The following is a 24,061-nucleotide window of genomic DNA, read 5'->3' on the forward strand; positions in this document are numbered from 1 at the left end:
AACTCTTCACTGGCAGTTTTCCTTCCCATTCTGAGAAGATTACATACAGAGGTCACAGTTCACAGTGCAGCACTGTATGCATTAAAGATCACAATAACCAAGTAAGAGGTAATTAATTACAAGGTTAAAATAAAAATTCATGCTGTTACTAACTCACACAAAGTGATGCTGGTATATAAAACAGATCAAAGTGGAGATAGTTGAAGAGAGGAGGAGGTCAGAGGGTTCAGCACCTCTTGGCCTTGCCTGCTTACAAAAAGTAACAAACGTAAAACATTAAGAAAAAGGTTTAACTTAAAATCTAGAAAACCTGGTAGAAATCACATATGATGCATTCCTCTTCTAAATTTATGACTGTAAATACTAATCAACTATTTCTTACCCGCTGTTGTGTTATTATTTACATACTGAGAGAGGAGATCTTCATCAGCTTGCTCATGTTTTCCATCAGGAGTAGAGTCCTTCTTGGAGGAGCTGTTGTTCTTTTTTAAAGGGGCTGTTTGACTTTCAGGTTTATCCGAAACTGGAATTTCCACTGGTTGGTAGTTAGCATGGATATATGGCTCTTCAGGAAGTATATAACCTTTACTAAAACACTCTAGCAACCATTTTGCTCCCACTACATGAGGCCTACAAAAATAGTACATAATTATATATTAGTTCAAACTATAAAGACCATCATCCCACTTGCCATGCTGTTTCCAAAACCGCATGGATATGCAATTTTAAGAAAAATCATTACAGAGTAGAAAATGCATTGATATAAAAACTGACAAAACCTGTGAGCCGATTTATCCCAAAACTGCTTCAATTCATCATCATAATCTCCCACAATAACATGAGTTACATCTTCATTGAGCTGATTAAAACGAACTCCACCTCCACTGTTAATAAGCCTTCTCAGTTTATCTAGCTTTCTGCCACTAAAACCGCAAAGATATATCTGCAAAGAAAGAAAATATCTACTTTAGATTAATGCATTGAAGATGGCTTATTTCTCTCAACAGAAAAAGAATTATTAAAAAATATATATATCTAAATCCAATGTGTATAAATAAGACAACTCATGTACATTTAAAATACATTAAGAATGGAATGTATTGGGGCACCTGGGTGGCGCAGTCGGTTAAGCGTCCGACTTCAGCCAGGTCACGATCTCACAGTCCGTGAGTTCGAGCCCCGCGTCAGGCTCTGGGCTGATGGCTCAGAGCCTGGAGCCTGTTTCCGATTCTGTGTCTCCCTCTCTCTCTGCCCCTCCCCCGTTCATGCTCTGTCTCTCTCTGTCCCAAAAATAAATAAAAACGTTGAAAAAAAAAATTAAAAAAAAAAAAGAATGGAATGTATTCTGAAACTTGATTTTTTTTTTTAACAATTCTGAAATTTTTACTATTACTTCTTCACAGTTCTATAGCATCATCATCCTTCACAGTAGACACCTTATATGTATTTTAAGGCTTTAATAAAATAGAAGCTAGAATTCAATTATCTTCTGAATATTAGTGCACAGCAATGTCTAAAATGCCGGTAGCTTCTTAAATATTGAATATCTTACTATTTGTAAATTTTAGATTATAGAAATAAACTGGAGTTTATATGTCTGAGTTCAGGAAACCTGGGTTTAAATTTTGGCTCAGCTGTCAATAATTAATTACATGACCATGGTAAGTTACTCAGGCTCTTTAAATCAATTTTCTTACCCGTAAATTAAGATACCTTTTACACAGAGTTGATTACACAAGATAATTTAAGTCAAGCTGAGGATCGTGCTTTGACAATAATACATATGCAAAAATTTATTTTTAACTATCAGTATGTATGTATTGAAACCAATTTAATAAATATAAAAATCGTTTTCATCTCTATTTTACATGTGTCTTTAAAAAAATTTCTTAAATGACAAATCTATTCCTAACTGCATTTATATCCCAAATTAAATAACCTCCATTAGAATATATTTGAACAAAAATGAGGAATCATGATTTCTGTCACATAAATTTCCTATAAGAATAATTAAAAGTCATATCCAGAATTGGCAGGGTCTAGGATAAAAAAGATTATACAAGATACTCTCTGTTCTGCTAATACGTTGGTAAGTTTTTATTAGTTTTTTAATGTTTATTCATTTTTGAGAGACAGACCATGAAAGGGGGAGGGCAGAAGGGGAGAGGGAGACAGAGAATCCAAAGCAGACTCTAGGCTCTGAGCTGTCAGCACAGAGCCCGACATGGGGCTCGAACTCACAAGCTGTGCGATCATGACCTGAGCCGAAGTTGGACGCTTAACCAACTAAGCCACCCAGGAGCCCCATAAATTGGTAAGTTTTCTAAGTTTAGAAGGATAAGGTAATTTGCCCAATTTCCTCTCTTAACAATAAAACAGGGTTACATCTTTGCTATTGAGAATTAATGTATAGCCTAGTCACTCTACAAGTAGAAAAATTATATATATGTATTTCTTAAAGTTTATTTATTTTTAGAGTGCACATGCGAGTGGGGAAGGGGCAGAAAGGAGAAAGACAAAACCATGCTGACAGCATGGAGCCTGAGGCAGGGCTGGATCCCATAAGTGTCAAGAGGTTGACACTTAACCGACTGAGCCACCCAGGCACCTCTACAAGTAGAAATATATTAAATAAGTATTCAGCTCTAGGAGATAAATAGCATAGGATGTTTTCATCAAGGCACTTATAAAACAGTTACTCATACATTAAAAAATTAAGTAGCCCAAGGGACACTAAACAAAGCAGCGGGTCTAATGGAATATAGGACCCTGGAATAAAGCCTAGGAATATAGGCTTTGGAGTAGATGGCTGTCTACTTAATGTCTGTGTGATTCTGAACAAGAATTTTAATCTGCTAAGCCTCAGTCTCAGGGTAACACTCATTTTAGATTTGTGGGAATTAAATGAGATTATATACAACATATTAACAACATGCACAGTCTAACATGTTAGAAACACTTATTAAGTGACAGTTATAAATAAAAATCCATTAAGTGGTTCAGTAACTAAGTGGTCTCAAAACAGAGTAGAAAGATTACTGGTTAGGATGGTTCAGAATTGAATAAAAACTTTGAAAGCTACGAATGAAGGCACATCCCAGGCAGAGGGACCCTGATAGTTAAAGGACAGATATGGCCTAATGTTTGCCTCTGCTTAGCTAGGGTGAAGGTTTACGTAGACAAGGAGCAAGGCCAGCTCTGAGGTGTCTTCAAAGTTAGGCTAGGTAGCACTGATGTATATTATCACTGCAAGTATTACATGATAAAGACATACCCGACAACCATCTAGTAAATCTTCAGGTGCTTGAAATGCACTGACATCCAGATTTTCTAGATTTTCAAGTGTAGGCTCCACTTTGCTATTAAGAACTGAATTACATATCGATTCATTTATGCAACTTGCATTGATGTTGGAAATATGGCTGACATCCGAAAGAGTACGACCTACATATCAAACAAAGATGTAGAAATTTATGGAGATAAAAATGTGATTACCTACTTCCCTATAGATTAACTTTTCTTATACACAAAGGGCTGTGAACAATTTTCAAAGAATCAAATGTTTTTACTGAAGTCTTGGTGGCCAAGTGAGAAGGGAAAATGAAACTAACTTTCACATCTTTTTCAAATAAAAATAAATTTAATATATTTTAATAGTGGCTTGCTTCCATTAAAAATCTGAAGTTGCTGGCTGTAGGGTCCAGGAAAGAAAAAAGCATATCTGATAAATTGCCAACATGGCACCTATAAGATAGAAATGATTTTAAATTTTACATGAATACAGATGGTCTATAACAACTGCATCAAACTAATAAAAATGTATTACTATCTGAACATCAGTCAAGTTCTGAAAAATTCTTTTAAGTCTTTATTAGTATTCTTGATTTCTTTAATCATCTTTTGCATTCAATCAGAAAAAGAAAAAAATACATTCATTATAAAAAGAAATACCAGGAGTTCTGGACTAATTTTCATACAATTTAGTTATTATACAATTATGCCTGGGAGCATATCAAGAAAGAATGACATTCCTTACTATATCTAACTGATTGTATTTACAAATCAATTCTTACATAGAAAACTGTTAAAAATGACTGTTTACTTTAATCCCACTGAGACTTACTATCAACTGTGTTGATCTGGCCAGTAGGAGTTGAAGTATCAGGTACAGTCTTTGTTTCCAGTCGAGGCTCTGTCTTGTATATGGATTCATCCTGACAAAAACCTTTGTCAACACTGTCAAAAAACCACTGTGTGGTCACACAGTGTACATTCCATTTCTTGGCACATTCATATTTTTGACCTATTATGTTTATTAAGAAACAGAAAGAGAAATGTAACCATTAAAATCTATCTCTGTACAAATATTCACAGTATTATAGGTTATGGGGAAAAACTCACCTGAAACAAAATTAAAGTTACCACTTCTTACTTTCAAACAGTATGCTATACAGTATATTAAAAAATAATATTTTAAGTTATTACCCAACTATATTTTCCATGTGTTGTGTAAATACACATGCCATATAAGGGGGTTTAATCTCTTAAAATTGAGTAATTTATGGGGTGCATGGGTGGCTCAGTCAGTTGAGAGTCTGACTCCAGATTTAGGCTCAGGTCATAATCTCAGTTTGTGGGTTCGAGCCCCATGCTGGGTTCTGTGCTAACAGCACAGAGCCTGCTTGGGATTCTCTCCCTCTCCCACTCCACCGCTCATGCTCTCTCTTGCTCTCTCTCTCAAAATAAATAACATTTTAAAAAAATAAAATAAAACTGAGGAATAAATGTGGGGTAACTGAAATGGTAATGCATTTTCTTCTTTTAACTGCCTCATGTGCTGCAAGGTATATCTGCAGGTTACAACTTGTAGTTCATCTAATAAAGCTGATTTGTTCAATTAAAAACTAAGCCAAGCCTTTTGTCATTAGAAAGAAATGTAATTTAGCTACATTAGCCTTTTTTTATTCATCCAAATTTCTTGTCCTGCAAGTTTTTTTAATGATCTGAATAAACCTGGATAGTCATGTAATTTTTATACAGATTGTGAACCAAACTCTCTTTGTAAGATTTCAGGGGAAAAAAATATACCAGATTTGTAACATATCAGAAGGAAAAGCTATTCTGTAAACATCTTCCAATGTTAAATACTAGAGAAAATTCTGTACTTTTTTGCATATAGTTTTACCTTTCGGTTCTTGCACAATGAGGTGTGTACATTCATTCATTTTCAGTTGTCCCATGTATTGACCTCCATGCTTAACTGTGAGTCGCTGAATTGCCTTTCTTTCTGAGCCACACAAGCCAGTCACACAGATTGTGCAACCAAGAAAAATAGGACACTTGAAGTCTTCCATGTTTATATCAGTATATCTGGCTATTTTTCTGGGGAAAGTAAGTAACAAGGAAAAAATAAACATTTTAATATACTAGTTTAAAACTTACCAGAATAATAATGACAACAGAAATCATTAAGGCTTTCCTCATTTTTTTAGGATTTTAATCATTTTTAAGGGAAACTGACAAACATGCAAAATTACACTAATTGCTCATCTAGCTCAACACTACGTCACTAATGAAAAGTAATACTTCAGAGAGAGTTTCTCAAATAAAACTGTTTTGAGGGAAAATATATTTCATTAACGCTTTAAATCCATGCCAAAGTGGTGTGTTTTCCAAAATTTTAGGTCTGAAATACCTACAAACTCAAAACGATCTTGGTTGCCTACCAGAAAAGGAGACTTTTTTTCCTTCCCTTATACCATATGGATAATAGGCAAGGATTTTTAGTTGAATACCAACAAAAATATCATTACCATTTTGTTTCCATGCAAGACAGACATGCTGGGAACGCAGGTTCCGATGCGGAGACATGTTTAGGATGTGTTGGACAGTGCTGAGAGGAAGACTGGAAAAATGCCTATTCCTAAGGTCTCTGAAGGCAAGCATGTATCCTGCTTTGCTCACTATGTATATCTAACGCCTAAGCTCAGGCCAGGTACGTAAAGTGAGCTTGATTAACATTTGCTGAAGGACCACAACTTAGTCAATGGCTTACATATGTTTACATTCAACTTTACACAGGCCGACATCTTTGGGAGGGAATACAATTGCCAAAATGGTAATTCACTCTCCATCTTAATATATGGGCAGAGTAGTGGAAGGGTAATGCAACTTAAGAGTGACAATTGCTACAGTGATCATCTCAACTATTTTACAAGCATTTACTGCTGCTAACAATTTTATCATCAAAGCATTTCTTACCTTGAAGCTAGTATTAAATCAATAGCCTATTCTACCTATTAACTAATACCTTGATAATAAGAGCCTGCAGATTCTGCTCTCTTGTTTTCACTGAAGGGTAAGAACCCCACTTTTTGTCCCTGAATAACAAATCCCGAAAGAACAACATAAAACCTCCCCTATAAAAACCCACAATAGGCCAAAATGATCACATGTATCATTTTTTTTAATCTAGAACACATCTAAATGTCTTTCTTACTTCTCTTGTGACTTCTCCCAAAGTGTTTCAATCCAAGAAGGAAGCAAAATAGGTTTCTTTAGGTTTGCAGCAACTAAATATTTTTTGCTGCCAACTTCTCCTGCAATAAGGTGAGTTACTGATATATTAAGATCTCTGTATACGCGTCCACCCATCATTTGTACATATTTATGAACTTCTTCCTATAAACCCAAAAGAAAATATGTTAATACTAAAGCAAACATTATCTCTGCCATTTTTAATACAAAGACTCATAAATATCTTTTGTTGTTGTTAGCTTTAAGGCACAAATGTTTCTTACCACTATAAAGTTAAATAATCAAATTACTTTTTGTATAAAGATAAATATGAAATATAAATTCAAAAATAATTACCTTCACACATTATTTTCCTATATTTGTTTCTTTCAACTCCATGAGTTTATTTCTTTTAAATATAAATTTTATACATTACATATAAAAATACGTATTTTTATCTCTTAGAAAGCATTATCAAAGCATTTCTTACCTTGGAGCTAATGCTAAACCCATAGTCCGTTCTACCTGTCAACATTTTTTTATAAGATCGACCATCTACAGTGGAAAAAATATGACTCAAACTCTAACTCATCAACTGCAGAAAGGAAAAAGGGAGTTTTCTTTCAAGTAGTCAGTTTTCAATTAAACAGATGCTACTGTATTCGTCAAAATAGAAAAGACTGTACACTGTTGTATACTGACTTTGTGTAAGCCATGAACACCAACTACAAAGTCTTTCAAAGTGTCTCGTACACAGTGGAAGATTAAGTGTGGAGATATATATATATTGGTCATGATTTTCCTCAACACTTACCCTTTTGTCTTTTTCCAGGCTTGTACAAGATACAGTTACATCAGACATAACCATATTAAAAACTGGATGTTCGGCTCTTGGGACACATCGCTGGTGGTGCATACAAAATATGACTACTTGAGGGCCAACAATTCTGCAGCCAAGCTATAAAAAGAGGGAGAAAGTTTAGTATGTAGGAAAAGACGTCCTGTATTATGAAATTACATTTTGTAATATTTACCAATTATTTACAGAAGGTGATGACCACTGCAGAAAAATCACCAAATTGTTATAAGAAAAATTATTTAATTTCTTAGGGACACAACACACTAAATAAACACACATGCAAATCAAACAATGCAGTCTATCAAAAGAAATAAGCTTCAAGAGCCACATCAGTCAAAGTTGTCACCAAATTTTAATCTCTAAAACAAACATAGCCTTAATGATAGGGTGTATGAGTAGCAGTCTTATGCTATAATAATTAGGAAATATCCATTATATACTTTTTAAATGAAGTACCCAGCCAACCAAGCAGTTTAAAATAATAAGAGCCTCACTGATCCCCTTCTAAAATACCTACACTGTCACACACACAAAAAATAATCCTAGGCAGTTTCTACATCTGCGTTTAAACACTTTGTCTTCAACTCAATGTCTTTCCAAGATGCACAAAGACTTCTCTATGGTATTACAGATTGCTAAAAAAGTGACCTTTCATTTCATTGATAAATGAGTTAACAAAAGTGACAGTCTTGCTCAACATAAGCACATTCAAGCCAGAACTAAAAAGTCTGTGGGTGATTTAAATCATGACTGATTTAAAGATCTAAAAGGCATATGATTACTGCTATCTTTTTGTTCAGCCATAGGAAAAGTGAATTTTTAATGCTATTGATTCTATCTGACAAGGAATGTTATTTCCAAAAGGAGGGTAAGACCAACAATGCTTTTGGCAAAGGTGGGCACAGACCTTCCATAAATTGTGCAGATACTGCATCTACCTACTCTTCTATGTTTTCTTCTCCTTCAAACAAGAATCACTTCTTTGTTATCTGCATGGAATTACAGCCAGTTTACTTTTATTTCAATGCTTCTCTCTTGTCCAGACACCAAAAAAGTAATGAGTCAGTAGACTCTGGAAATCAACAAAAAGAAATAAGATGGCTCATTGGTATATTGCAATACTCATCTCCAAAATGCTTCTTTCTTAGCATATAATGTTTCAGACCCTGAACAAGGTACAGGTACTAAAATTCAGTGTGTAAGAGCACAAAGGAAAGACAGTAAGTAACCAAGAGTTACGTTGAGATCTCTTCCTATCTTTACTGAAAATTTTGCAATCAAACTGAGTTTAAGTACAGAACTCCATCACTAAAATGTTTCATTACTATAGAGTTCACTTAAACTAAATGAAGTTAAATCTTCTAAAATACAAAAGCCTATTGTAACATTATTAGCCTTTAAAAGTATTATTCTAGTCTCCTAAAACCAAAGGATTCCTCTATATTCATAATCTGCATAATATTTCACGGTCGATAAAGAATTTATATCCACTGAAGCAAAAACAAAATGAAAATCAGACTACGGAAGGAACACACTAAAAGTTGGCAAACCTTTTTGAGGTGATCAAAGACATTGCCACTAAATGGGTCACAGATATAAAGGGACCTATCATTCTCCTTCATGTTTAATGCCTCTTCTTCTGTAATAATCTGAAGATATTCTTCTGATTGGAACTCTTTTATTGACTGAAAGAAAAAATCAAAGAATGCACCTGAAATTTTTCTCCTCTATTTAAGTCCTATAAATTTTACCTTCAAAATCCATCTACAATCCAATCTTTTTCCCTTTGAAAGCTACCATCATCTCTCCCCTCGACCTCTGCAGAAGCTTCCAAAGTGGTTCCTTCTCTCTTCCTTGCCCTAAATCTATTCACCAGATAGCAGCTAGTAATCTTTCACAATACAAATCAGGTGATGAGTCTGGGCCCCTGCCTATCTCCCCATTATTACCTTCTACCTCTCATCTCTCTTGCTTACTCTTCTCTAGTCTCCTGCTTTCTTGCTGAGCTTGGAACAAGCTAAGCATGACCTCATTAGAGGTTTTGCTCTTGTTCCCACTACCTGGAATATTCTTCTTCCAGGTCTTTACCTGACTTGATCCGTCACTTCAATCAGATATGCTCAAATGAAAAAGCAAAAGTCTCTACAATGGCCCTCAAGGCCTTTTACGTGACCTCTTTACTCTTACTCTCTAAAGCACCCCTTAATATTCTTCCCCCATCCCTTGTTCACTACACTATAGCCACGTTAATGTTGGACAGACACTCCCAAGTACTTTCTCAGGGGCCTGTGTATAGTTGTTCTCCCTGCCTGAAAGCTTCACCCCAGACATACACATGGTTAACTATCTCAACTCCTTCAACTGCACTCAATTATCATCTTCTCCATAAAGCCTTCACTGATCATACTCCACTTAAAATTGTAACTTCCCTCCTCCCCCAGCAAACATCCTCTAGAACCCCTTAACCTGTTTTACTCTTTTCTCTTCCCATAGCACTTAGCACCTTGTAACATATAGAGTTTACTCATTTATCCTGCCTGATTTATGTCTAGTTCCTCCTGCTAAAATAGAATGTAAGCTCTGAGAGAGCATGGACCTTTGCCTGTTGTGATCACTGATGTATCCCAAGTACTAGAACAGTCCTTAACAGGTCATGACACTCAATAATTATTTGCTGAATGAACTTGAGAGAAAAACCTGCTACAATAATGCTTCTTAAACTTTAATATACACAGTAATCACACTGAAGATCTTGTTAAAATGCAGGTGCTAACTGGGAAGTCTCAGTTGGGCCCAATGTTCTGCATTTCCAACTCTACTAATGCTACTGGGGTCTGTGAGTAGCAAGGCTCTACAAAACCCCCTACATCTTCCCATATTACACTGTACACAATGAAACATAGTTTTAACGCCAAAAAATTAAGTGTAACCAGTACACAACAGATTCATATTTCTTCAACACACAAAGGTCTACTCTGATTAGTACATAGAAAGAAATGTAATTTCCAAGAATAGCAGGTGTGTTACTTTCAATAAAAATGTCCTAATAGACTTATGCTCTCCAAAATACACAATGTTTACATCAACCCCAAAATATGTATCACATCTATATTAATATAGACTACAGTAAAACCTCAAAAATAACTAAGACATAAGAAGCCCAATAAATCAAAAACACTAAAAAGGAGAAAATGAATTCAGAGCATCAAACAAGGCGTTTTCAAGCACCCTTACCTCAAGAGCTTTAAAAAAACATTCGGTATTGTCTGAAGACTTTAAAAACTTCACAAGAAACGGTTCTTTGTCATTTCTGGACATTTTTGAACTGTCAAAATAAGGGAGCCATTAACAAGGACAAAAACACATCCCGTATGAAGTTAAACGTTAACAGCAGCTATTTTTCTGTGCCGACAACAACTCCCAAGGATAGAGATGCTGGCTTTGCCCAGGAATTCGTTTACTAGTTTCTAAGAAACGCTAGAATGTGGGTAAAGTCGAGAAAAAAAAGTGACAACAATCCATGCAAATCAGAAAACGACATTAATGTCCCTAAATTGACTACACTCAGGGCTTTTGTTATGGGGCTCTAAGACCCCTAAGCCCATGGGGCATTCAGTTGAGCTTAGCTTAAAGATACACAAAACGAAACTGTCCACGACCCTCGAGGTCTGTTCATTCCTCAGTAAACGGACTTCAATATATAAACGGAAAGCCGGTTAGCAAGGTCATGCCCCTAGAAGGCCGAATGCTCTTGCTCGCCAGCTCCCAGAGAAAGGCCCGACTCTAGGTTCAACCGCAGTCACTTCCTCTCCGGCGTCAAAGCCTCACCCGCCGGTCCGAGGGCCATTTACACGGACGGGGGAAACGAGGGCCCTAAGGCCGGGGGAAGTGTACCGACCCCCCAATCAGGGTGAGGAAGGAGCTGGGTCCTCTCTCCGTGCCACCCTCACCTCGGTGGAGCCTGGAGGTCTTCGGGCGGCGAGTTAGGGTGCACGTGGCCCGCAAGACTGTGGCTGGGGTCGGGCGCCACCCCGGCGCACACCCGCCGCAGCCGGCGGCGCCCCCGACCCGAAGCAAACGTAAAACCCGGAAATTGCTGAGGCCGCGAACCGACTTTCGCGCCAACCGCGCGGAGGCGCCCGCCTCTTCCGGCGGAAGTGAGCCCGTCCGCAGTTGCGGGAGGAGGGCGGAGATGTCAAAAGTCGCGGTGGCGGCGGGTTTAGTGCTATTGCAAGCTGGCTTAGGGGTTACGAGGGCTTAGGGCTTTGGGTGGGGTGGGTGCGTGGGCGGGGGGAAGGGGCGCTAAGCTCCCCTGGGAGTTGGCAAGCTGCTCACGGGAATACCTGGCACATCGAAAAATAAAACCCTGGGGAAAAAAGAGTTTCCTTAATCAGTATTTTACACCTGCCGTATGCCAGGCAGTGCGCGTAAAACCATACAGTATGGTTCAAAACAACTCTATGAGGCAAATAGTGGTATCTCCGTTTTACAGATGTGAAAACTGAAGCTTAGCTAAGTTAAATGATGTAAGGTCACACAGTAAGTGGTAGAATTAAAACTGCAGCCAAGTCTTTTTGATTCCACAGATAGGGTCCTTTTCTCTCCAATGTTGGTGGAATGTAAGCACCACCTACCACAGCCAAATGACCTGAAGGGAAGAAAGATGTCAGGATGACTTAAACTACACACCTAGTGCGAAGGGATATGCACCCCTCCCCTCTGCCCCCCTTCAATTAATGTCTCACTTTTTCTGTAACTCCCTGAGTGTTGGGGATATTCTGGGGTGGGCCCTAATGTTCAAATGGCAAAGGTCAGGGGGAGAGTAGAAAAATGGGACTGCAGAATCTTGGCTTGTTGATAACAACAAACAAAAAAAAAACTGCTAAATTTTCTTCTTTGCTTTTGAGATTGAGAAGCTTATAACTTTGAATTGAGTAATATGAGAGTTTAACACCATGTATCTGATTTTCTTTCTTTTTTTTTATTTGAAAAAAAGAGTGAGCAGACTCGGGGGAGGGAGTGAGAGAGATAGAGAGAGAATCTTAAGCATGTGCCATGCCCAGCACAGAATCTGATGTGAGTCTAAATCTCACCAACCATGAGATCATGACCTGAGTGGAATACAAGAGTAAGCACCTAACAGACTGAGCCACCCAGTCGCCCCTTTCTTTTTCTTTTTAGTGCCTAATGTTGGCAATAAGCATCTTGGGTCTAGTTGTGTGAATACACCTGTGGAAGGTGAGTCAGAATCAGTAACACTGGGGCTCAAAGATAAAGGCCATTGTTGGGGGAGAGGGTGGGGAAAGTCTTAAAAATAAACCAAAGTTATTAGAGTTGTAAGAAAATAAGGATGATAAGGAGGAGAAGCTGCCAGTACCACAGCTTATTGTTAAGGAGCAAATCCGTCATGAAGCTGTAGCAATAATTCCCGTTTGTAGGGTATGTTACAGTCAACAAAGGACTCCTGCCTGCACTATTCTCGTTTAGCCTTCTCAGCAGTCCTCTAGCATGTGGGCATCATTATCCCGTGTTGTGTAGATGGGGAAAGTGAGGCTCAGGGCTGCACAGCCAGGGAGTGCCTGCACCTGGGCTCGAGAAGAGGTAGTGTGACTGGAATCCCCTTGCCCTTCCCGACACACCACCCCACTCCTTGTCACATGCTGCCTGCCCATCTCTGTGCCAGGAGGCAGGAGCCTGTTCCAGGCACTTCCGGGCCAAGTGGAGGCCTCACGAGAGGAGGAGAGTCATACCTGCTCTAATGAAGAGGAGGAGGAAGATGAGCTCAACCCTTTAGCTTTTGGCCAGCTGATTTTAATAGCAGAGGAGCTGACCTCATCTTTAGAGTAGACCAGGTGACAAGTTCTCCCATCTGTGTCTCCACAAGGGCAGAGAGGGTCTGTATCTGTCCCTGAAGTACTTACTCTCAGAAAATGGAGCAGTGTTTCTTAATCTAGTGTAGCACCTGGACCAGCTGTATCAGTATCAACCAGGAATTTGTTGGAAATGAAAATTCTTAGGCCTGACCTCCGACCCGCTGAGTCAGGAACTCTGCCTGTGGGTTCTAGCATTCCATTTTAAAAAGTCCTCCTGCTGATTCTGATGCACCCTAAAGTCGGCCTGAACAGCATCTCTGAGGCAAGGATGAAAATGGTGATATGGATTGTGGTTCATGAAGGTTTTGGTGAAAACGGGGAACAGACGAGATGTGCCCGCAGGCAGCTGCCTCAGAAGATGGGGCTCAGAATTACCTTTCCCCTCACCTCTCTGGCATTCAGTGTCACCTTTCTGTCTCTTTGGCACTTATGTCACCTAGAGTCAGACACTCTAAGCCCTGCTTGGAATAAGATTAAAGGGAACTTGATATTTAACTGTTTGTAGAATGAAAAAAAACTACAGGAAACAAATATGACAAAATAGTGACTTTGAAAATATGGATGGAGGTAATATGAGTATTTCTTGTTACATTTTGCTACATTGATAAGACTTCTGAAGATTAAAAACTAAATTAAAAATACGTATTTTTTGAGTGATAGGGTTTCATATTTAAGTTTCTAAGGCTGTAAACGGATAAATTTATGTATTATAACTTAAAAATGAGATTAATAAATGATTTTTATTGCTGCAGAAATCACCTTTGCAGTGGCAGAACATTTGTTTATACTGTTGTATTCAATAACCTAGAAAGTAGAGCATAAGCATACTGAGTCTGCTGAGGTGCAGGGACGAAAAGGTAAAATAGAATGTTAGTAGCATATGTTGCCACTGGCTGCATTTAATTAGGTACTATAAGAAAGAGACAAACTCAGAGAATTGGCTTGTTTGCATGCAAAACATAAAAGGGAATTTAAAAATCCCCAAATGCGGGGTTGTGCAAGGTTGGAAAAGCTGACAACATCCAGGCCCTAAAAACAAGAGATGAACTTGAGAGGTTTTGCACAACAAATGTCCCTTTCAGCTTGTCCATATGGGAAAGGTCTAGTTGAGAGGATGGTCATCCCACTGAACCTGGGTAGGTACCATCAGCTGAGAGAGAAAGAGGTGTGCGCCAAGATAGCTATCAGGCTGGAAAATTAGTCTAGGACAGAACTGTGTGTGTGGCTGCTACTGTAGGCTGACAGCTCTGCCATGACTTCCTGGAAACCTTGCATGTACCCACATAGGGAAGAGGTTGGAATTGCCGCATATCTGAGGCTCATCCAAACACCTCATGATCCTGCTGGAACATGAGAAGACAGCTAAGGAGCTGCTAGCTCAGAGGCCACCTTCCACTTGTCTTCCTGCCTCTTCTAGCAGGCTGTAATCAGGTAGTTTCTCACGGCCTCCCAGATTTCTGATGATGTATGGGGCTTTCTGGGCAACCCACCCCCCACGAACAGAACCACTTGGCTGCTGTCTAGATTTGGCTCCTCAGTGGTGGGGTTCCCACAATGCAGGTTGCAGTCCTCAGCCCTTTTGTTTCAGAGTCATCCCTTTTGGTGTGTAGGACAAGGACCTGGAGAGCTGACACCTTGCCTTCTTCTCCTCTTTTACTATCTGTGGAAGTAATCAATGAGCTAAAAGTATCTCATGGATCTTTACCAGGCTAATCAGTCAGACCTTCCCCTTGCCCTGTATGCGTGAGGTTGATGACTAACACATGAAACTGATTGGAAGCAAATATGAAGGATACTAAGGTTTTGAGATAATTGCTCTGTGAAGGCAGCCAGAAATCTGGAGGACTCAAACTTTGACACGATCTTCAAGCATGCACAATAGGAAATGGACGAAAAGTCATACAGCCCTTGAGGAGCACAAACTCCCTAATACCCCATCCAGATGTGGCTAGAGAGGATAATGGAGAAGGAAGACCCTCTCAGAGGGAGATGCCATGGAGGCATCCATGGAAGGCAATGAACAACAAAAAAAATACTTTCAAGGAGCAAAATCTGAATCTAATCAGTCAGAGGAAACACCCAATACCTGCCCAGTAAGACTTCAAAGTTGACACTGACCAGCAACAGCTATGGGGCTCTACTCCTCTCCTTTCTGAAAGGGAGTTTTATTGTAGTTACTCTGTTCCTGCTCCACATCGAATATCAGGTATGTGATTGGGCAGGGGTGCAGAGGGGAAACAATCTGTCTTTTCAGTCCATATGTCATTGGACCATAAGGTAGATTCTTGCAGAGACTGTAGCAGACCTTTAGTGTTCCAGACACATCCCTTCAATGCCTAAGCACGCTGGCAAACTTCCAGCTGCCGGCATCTGTGTTTCTTTGCATGAAGGCATTCTCCTGATGCCAGGAGTCTGCTTTGCTACCTACACAGGCCACAGGACAAGATTATGACCCATGGAAAGAATCCTCAAACAATGACTCAAACTTTTCCCTGTCCCACTTTCTCATCCTCTCACCTGTGTTTCTTTACTTACCAAATCTAACTTTTGAAAAGTCTTATTTAAGAGTCTGTTTTCTGGAGGAAGTCAAACTAAGACAAAAGACCCAAGACTCCAGTTTCCCTTTCAAAGTATGTGTAGTTGCGGGGAAGAAGTTGCCCAGCCAGGGATTGCAGTTCCCATCCTCTTTGCATCTGGGGGGGGAGGGGGGGAGGGCATGTGACTGAGTTATGGCCAACAGAATATCGGTAGAAGTCCACGAAAACCTCTTGTACTGTCTTCCACACTCCTAAGTCTGGAAGTCAACACACAGGGCAGTCTTGGAAGTTACATGTTGAAAATGGCGGAGCCTCTCTCAGCCTCCACCTCTGAATGACTCACTAGAGCTGTGCAGGTAAACTCCCTACCCCCACCTCTCTAACAAATCACCACCACGGCTGCCAATTGGGCTTTATTCTGTTAGGGTAAACCATTGATATTTGGAACTTCATCTTTTATGGCAACTAGCACCAACCCGACCTAATCAATTCTAAACCTGGCAAAGTTTAAATAAATTGTCTTTATTACCGCAAAGGTCCTTGGGAAGAGGAAAGAGGAAAATCAGTCCAAAGACAAATGCCAGAGGCCACGTGGGGAAGAGCATTGACTATGGAAGCAGGCTGTGGAATGCTGGCTCTGACATGTAGTCTTGTCTGACCTTGGGCAAGTTACTTAACCTCTCTGTGCTTTCACTTTCTTCCTGTATGAAATAGGGATAGTAATAGCAGCTGCCTCATAGGGTTACTATAAATTAATATTTGAAAAGCACTTATCTCAGTGCCTGGTATACAGTTGATAAATTTACAAATTCCTAGTTTTCCAAAGACCGTCATGAAGTCTTTAAATTGTTTCCCACAATATAATTTTCTAACCTTCTGCTCTGCTGCTGTGACAGGTTGTGCCAAAGCAAGGGAGACAACTTTTAGCACTCTGGATGTTCTTCCTTGGCAGTATGACTTTGCCCCTGTACATAGGAACTTTTCAGAGTTTGCTCCACTCAGAGGTCAGAGGGTACCTCGGCCCTACTGGATCTGGGCTGTGTTAGCTTTGGGTAGATCATTAACCTTAGGAGAAATATTCATGCCTTGACCCTATTTGGTTTTTGTCCACAGGTCTGCAGAAATTGCTCAACCCGCTTTTGAGACAAACATTTATGTGCATTTATTCAACTATTTGGTAATTTTTTGAGCCCTATATAATACCAGGCATTATTTTCCAACCTTAGGATTTGTATGTTGAACAAGAAAAATGTGATGTCTACCCTTATAGGTCTTATTTCCTTTCAAAGGTATGAATAAATGAAGGAAGAGCTAGAACATTTATAAATGAATACAATAACCCATAAAACTCATTAATCCAGTAGTAATATACTAGAGCCTTAAAAAATAAAGATTAAAAATTAGTAGCTAACATAGTCCTCACTTTTGCCTCTTTCATGATGAAGTAGCTTATGTAGGAATTGTGCTCTTGTTGAATACATCTAAAAGATGTGGATAAAGCACCATAAAACATCTATTTAAGAGCATTAGAGACTTAGAGGTGAAAAATTTCCAGAAAAGGGAGGGGATAACAAAGAGGTGAGATGACATTCTACAACCACATTTCCTTGGGGGAATTTGCCACTTCTCGGCACAAGACAAGAGGTATCTGGGTTTGCCTGAGCAAAGGGCCCCTGCCAGCAGAACTTACAGCAGTCTCAGGGCCGGAGAAACAGAAATAGAGGCAAGATCCCAATGAGAAGGGAGGTACAGAGGCTAGGTCTGACAAGTCACCAGTTTCTCCCTTAAGATGTTCGGCATATTTTGAAGCTCCATGGAATGGGAGGTAAAGAAGACAGCCCCACGCCTTAGAGTAGGTGTGTTAAATTTCCTATTGCTGCTGTAACCATTCCTACAAATTTAGTGGCTTAAAACAACACACATTTATTATCTCACGGTTCTGTAGTCAGAAGTCTGAAGTGGGTCTCACTGAGCTAAACCCAAGGTGTCAGCAGGGCTAGGCTCCTTTCTGAAGGCTTGACAGGAGAATCCATTTTCTTGCCTTTTCCAGCTGTAGAACTGCTTACATTCTTTGGCTCATGACCCAATGCCCTTCCATTTTCAAAGCCAGCACAATGGCAGTCTTTCTTACATCACATCACTCAGACACTAACTCTTCTCCTTCCCACTTCCACATTTAAAGGACCTTGTGATTACAATTGGCCCACCCAGGTAGATAATCCAAGATAATTACTTTATCCTGAGGTTGCCTGATTAGCAATTTTAATTCTATCTGCAACTTTAATCTTCCCTTGCTGTGTAACATAACATAGTTACAGTTTATGGGGTTAGGACATGGATATATTTGGGGGGCCATTTTTCTCCTTACCACACCAGGCTTTCAATTGGAAGCTATGGGAGCCTGCCAAAACTACAATCCAGTCTTGATTCAGCCCAACCTTGACTGGTTGAAAGAGATCAGTTCCCACTCCATCTTCTTAGCAGAATAAAGCAACAAACCCGCTTTGGAAATGATGGTGTATCATCTGGAGCCTCCAAAAAAATTTGTAAGCATGTCCATTTGCTCAAGCGAAAATTAGGGGTGCCTGGGTGGCTCAGTTGGTTAAGTGTCTGACTTCAGCTCAGGTCATGAACTCCCAGCTCATGGATTCAAGCCCTACCTAGGGCTCTGTGCTGACAGCTCAGAGCCTGGAGCCTGTTTCAGATTCTGTGTCTCCCTCTCTCTGTGTCCCTCCCCCATTCATGCTCTGTGTCTCAACAAATGAATAAGTGTTAAAAAATTTTTTTTTTAATTTAAAGGCATGCCAAGAGAACTAGATGTCCAGAAACTAACAGAAAAACACACAAAATAAATACATCTACAAATAGCCCAGATATTATAGTTAGCAGACAGACCCAGACCTTTAAAAACTATGTTCAATAGGGCCAAGAAAATAGAGAAAAATGTGATGACAGCAGAGGAAAAGATGGTGAAAATAGCGGAAAAGATGGGGAATTTCACTGGAGAACTGAAATCTAGGAAGAAAAAAATCAAGTGAAAAATCTAGAAGCAAGACAGGCAGTAGTAATCCCACTATGATTGCAATAAAAAGTGTCCTTGTACTTTTGGTTTGTGATTGTGGCAGCAGCCAAGATTGCATGGCAGAACACAAGAATCACTAAAATAAGGAAAGAAAAATTTTGCAATTCAGAAATAATCTTGTGAATGGCAAAAAGACTCTTTTACTCCAAAAAGCAATCTATGTGATTTTACACGTGAGGTTACATGAAAAGGTAATAATTGATGGTAATTTCTCACTATATGGATTTAACAGTACAATAGATACACAGAAGAGAGGATTAGTAAACTGGAAGGCAGGTCAATAGAAAATATCCAGCTGAAGCACAGTGAGAAAAAAAAAGAATGTAGATTCAGAAAAAAAGCATGATACAAGTGTGCAGTTTTAAAACATTACTACATGTACAATTATGTAAGTATAAAAGTAGAGTCAACAGAGAATAGGCAGGAGGAATATTTAAACAAATAATGATAATTTCCAAAAATGATGAAAAACAGCCCACAGATAGGGTAAAATCACAATTAAGCACACCATGGTTAAGTCAAAGAACATAAAGAAGATGGACTATTTTTAAAAGCAGCCAGAGAAAAAGACACATAACCTTCAGAGGAATAACAGTTGACTTCAGTTGACTTCTCAATAGAAATTATGGGTAAAAGAAAACAGTAGAGTGACATTATTAAATTTGTGGAAGAAATGGCTAACAGTGAAATATACTCAGTGGGGAAAAATCCTACAAAGCTGTTAGTTACCAACACTTTCAACCCTGAGAAAATTCTTTGCCAGATTTGTACTAAGGGAAAGAAATTCTTTAGACAGAATAAAAATGATCTCAGATGGAAACACAGAAATTGAGGCTGTAGTGAAGAGCAATGAAGAGAGGAAATATGCAGTTAAATATAAGTAAGTACTGGCTTAATATTTATAAATATTGACTTAATGATTTTATGACATTCTAAACTATAAATGTAATTAAAAGTACACAACAATTGGGGCACCTGGGTGGCGCAGTCGGTTAAGCGTCCGACTTCAGTCAGGTCACGATCTCGCGGTCCGTGAGTTCGAGCCCGCGTCGGGCTCTGGGCTGATGGCTCGGAGCCTGGAGCCTGTTTCCGATTCTGTGTCTCCCTCTCTCTCTGCCCCTACCCCATTCATGCTCTGTCTCTCTCTGTCCCAAAAATAAATAAAAAACGTTGAAAAAAAAATTAAAAAAAAAAAAAGTACACAACAATAGCATAACAGACAAAAGGGACTAAATGAACTTAAAATGTTATAAAGCCCCTAGCATTAGCAAGGAAGTTGTAGAAGGAGCATTAGTTCCTTTCAGTATAGTAAATTAAGGGTGTGTGTTGTAATCTATTGGGGACCCACAAAAGAATAGGAAAAGAGTACGTAACTAATAGGTGAATAGAAAGGAAACGATGGAGTAATTAAAAGATGGATTTCTCTAAAATAAGGCAAGAAAAAAGAGAAAAGGAACATAAAACAGGTTAGCCAAATAGAAAACAAATAGTAAGGTGGTAGATAACACCCAAATATATTAGTAATTACATTAAATATCAACAAATTATATATGCCAATTAGAGTCTAAGATTGTCAGACAGAATTTTCAAAATATATGCTGCTTATGAAAGACATACTTTTTTGTTTCAAATTTTTATTTAAATTTGAATTAGTTAACATATAGCATAATATTGATTTCAGGAGTAGAATTTAGTGATTTATCAGTTACATACAACACCCAGTGCTCATAACAAGTGCCGTCCTAATACCCATCACCCATCTAGCCCATCCCCCACCCACTTCCCTCCATCAACCCTCAGTTTGTTCTCTGTCTTTAAGAGTCTCTTATGGTTAGTTTCCCTCTCTCCTTCCACCCCGCCATATGTTCATCTGTTTTGTTTCTTAAATTATACATTTGAGTGAAATCATATGGTACTTGTCTTTCTCTGACTGACTTTTTTTGCTTAGTGTAATACACTCTAGCCTCATTCACATCATTGCAAATGGCAAGATTGCATTTTTTCTGATGGCTGAGTAATATTCCACTGTGTGTGTGTGTGTGTGTGTGTGTGAACATGTGCACGTACGCACACACACACACACACACACACACATCTTCTTTATCCATTGATCAGTCATTGGACATTTGAACTCTTTTGATACTTCGGCTATTGTTGATTATGCTGCTATGAACATCAGGATGCATGTACCCCTTTGAATCTGTATTTTTGGTCCTTTGAGTAAATACATAGCAGTGATTGCTGGATTTTAGGGTAGTTCTATTTTTAACTTTTTGAGGATGCTCTATACTGTTTTCCAGAGTGGCTGCACTAGTCTGCATTCCCACCAATAGTACAAGAGAGTTCCTCTTTCTCCACATCCTTGCCAACACCTCTTGTCTGTTGTGTTGTTAATTTTAGCCATTCTGACAAGTGTGAGGTGGTATTTTATCATGGTTTTGATTTGTATTTCCCCGGTGATGAGTGATGTTGAGATTGTTTCATAAAGACACACTTTAAATATAAGGACACACACACTGAACACAAAAGGATTAAAACATATATCATGCATACAATAACCAAAAGAAAGCTAGTATAACTATACCAATATTAGACAAGACTTTAAAGCAAGAAACATTACTGGAGATAAAAAGGCTTTTCATAATGATCATAATTACAAAGGGACTAACCCACCAGTAAGATATCACAGTCCCAAATAGGTACGCACTCAAAAATATAGTTTAAAATATATAAAGCAAAAGTTGATAGAACTAAAAAATTAAATAGACAAATCCACAATCATAGTAGGGAACTTTAACACACCTCTCTCGAGTACTAATGGAAAAATCAGATTAAAAAAATCAAAGATAAAACAACAACACAATTTTCATACATATACATATATACACACATAGATATATATTTATATATTTTATTTACCGGTAATACATATTGTATATAAATAAATGTTTGTGTATATAATATATATACAAATAAAACGCTTTGTCCAACAACTGTAGAATGCTCATTATTTTAAAATGCACACTAAACAACAAAAAGTGATCTTATGCTGAGCCACCAAACAATCTTCAACACATTTCAACTCATTCAGAGCATCTTATTCTCCCATAATGGAATTACACTAGACATAAACAGCACAAGACAGCTTGGAAATTACAAACACTATAAATCAACCAATACCCTTCTCAATAAACTATGAGTCCAATAAGAGACATAATGAAAATTAGAATATATTTTGAATTAGAATATATATTTAAAATACTTTGGATAATCATACAGATATATCAAGAGAAAGAGTGCTTATAGGGAAATTTATAGCCTTCAATACATATATTAGAGTGGAAGAGAGCCTGAAAATCAACGATTTCAACTTCCTTTTACAAAGACTAGAAAAAGAACAAAACCGAAAAAAAGTCAAGAGAACAGAAATCAATGCAATAATAAATGAATTTCCAGTGGAGAAAATCAACAAAGGCAAAAGTTGTCTGTTTATGATTAATAAAATAGATAGAACCCTGTCACTTCTAATCAACAAAAAAGAGAAAACATGAATTACCAATATCGTCAATGAAAAAAGAGGATCATGGCAAAAATTCCCACGTATTAAAAATGTTTAAAAGCCTTCAGATTGGTGAATGCATCCACATGCTGGGAAGGTGGTGCATTCCAGTTCTTCAAGGACAGAAGTTTCTGTGCTTGAGACCCTTCCAGACCTCACCTATGAGCCTCTTCATCTGGCTGTTTATCCATACCCTTTATAATATCCTTTGTAGGGGCACCTGGGTGGCTCCGTAAATTAAGTGTCTCACTTGGGCTCAGGTCATAATCTCATGGTTTATGAGTTTGAGCCCCATGTAGGGCTCTGTGCTGACAGCTCAGAGCCTGGAGTCTGCTTCAGATTCTGTATCTCCCTCTCTGTCTGCCCCTTCCCCACTCACACTCTGTCTTTCTCTCTCTCTCTCAAAAATAAACAAACATAAAAAAAGTTTTACAAAATATAGTATCCTTTGTACTAAACTGTTAAACATAAAAAAACACATAAAGATAACATTGACAAAAACTTTACATCAGTTAAGTTTGAAATTTAGATGAAATGGACAAATTTCTTGAAAAACAAAACTTACCAATATGTGAAGAAACTTGAAGAATCAGAAAATCTGAACATTTTTCTAGGCATTAAATAAATTTTATCTGGGGCACCTGGGTGGCTCAGTTGGTTAGGCATCCAACCTCGGCTCAGGGCATGATCTCACCGTTTTTGAGTTCAAGCCCTGTGTCAGGCTCCGTGCTGACAGTTCAGAGTCTGGAGCCTGCTTTGGATTCTGTGTCTCCCTCTCTCTCTGCCCCTCCCCTGGTCTCTCTCTCTCTCTCTCTCAAAAATAAATAAACATTAAAAAAAAGAAATTTTATCTGGAATTGAAAATTTTCCACTAATAAAACTCTAGATATGAGTGGCTTTCACTGGTGAAATGTTCCAGAGTTAAGAAAAAAAATAGCACTACTTTTATACAACATATACCAAAGAATAAGAAAAGAGACATGTCAGAATTTATTTTATGAGCTAACATTAACTTTAAAACCAAACTTATGGGGACGTTAAAATAAAGGAAAAACTGAGGAATAATTTCTGTCCTGAAAAAAGATGAGATAGATGCAAAATATCCTAAACAAAATGTTGGAAATTAAAGTTCCACTGTATATTAAAAGCATTATACCTAACCAAGTGGGGTTTATTCCAGGAATATAATAGTGGCTTAACATTTAAAAGTCAATTAGAAGAGTTCACCACATCAACAGAAAAAGCAGAAGAAATCATGTGATTATCTCAATAGGTACAGAAAAACACCTGATAAAAATTCAGCATTCATTCATTATTTAAAGAAAAAATTAGTCAGGCCAGGAAGGAAGGGAGCTTCTTTAATCTAGTAAATAATATCTAAGACAAAACAAAGCACCAGCAAACATTCTACCCAATGGTGAATTATTGAAAACATTCCTCCTCTATCAGTACTTCTATGTAGTGATGTGCTGGAAGTTCTACTCAGTGCAATAGATCAAGAAAAAGAAATAAAATTACAAGAATTGAAAAAGAAGAAACAAAACAAACACTATTTACAAAGACACAAAGATATACACAGAAAATCCAAAAGAAACTATTATAATTAATAAAATAACTTAGTAAGGTCATTGGATT

The 24,061-nt window shown here is 38.2% G+C and overlaps 1 protein-coding gene across 4 annotated transcripts in view; it reads right to left on the reverse strand.

Moving 5' to 3' along the window:
- Nucleotides 1-11,492, reverse strand: part of TOPBP1 (DNA topoisomerase II binding protein 1) — a 62,145-nt gene extending 50,653 nt beyond the window's left edge. The window contains exons 1-10 of one of the 4 annotated variants that reach the window (XM_086674317.1): nt 11,326-11,492; nt 10,610-10,700; nt 8,926-9,060; nt 7,331-7,474; nt 6,500-6,681; nt 5,186-5,382; nt 4,124-4,303; nt 3,275-3,444; nt 780-943; nt 383-630 (exon numbers count right to left, since the gene is read on the reverse strand). In XM_086674317.1, coding sequence (XP_086530443.1) covers nt 383-630; nt 780-943; nt 3,275-3,444; nt 4,124-4,303; nt 5,186-5,382; nt 6,500-6,681; nt 7,331-7,474; nt 8,926-9,060; nt 10,610-10,693 — 1,504 coding nt within the window. In that variant the 5' untranslated portion in view covers nt 10,694-10,700; nt 11,326-11,492. Of the gene's footprint in view, nt 1-382; nt 631-779; nt 944-3,274; nt 3,445-4,123; nt 4,304-5,185; nt 5,383-6,499; nt 6,682-7,330; nt 7,475-8,282; nt 8,448-8,925; nt 9,061-10,609; nt 10,701-11,325 lie in introns of those variants that run through there. The other 3 variants (XM_086674318.1, XM_086674320.1, XM_086674319.1) reach the window with 3 other exon arrangements.
- Between the last annotated feature and the right edge of the window lie 12,569 nt (nt 11,493-24,061).

The sequence above is a fragment of the Puma concolor genome, chromosome C2, assembly GCF_028749965.1.
Source record: "Puma concolor isolate L17-30 chromosome C2, mPumCon1.1.hap2, whole genome shotgun sequence".
NCBI lineage: Eukaryota > Metazoa > Chordata > Mammalia > Carnivora > Felidae > Puma > Puma concolor.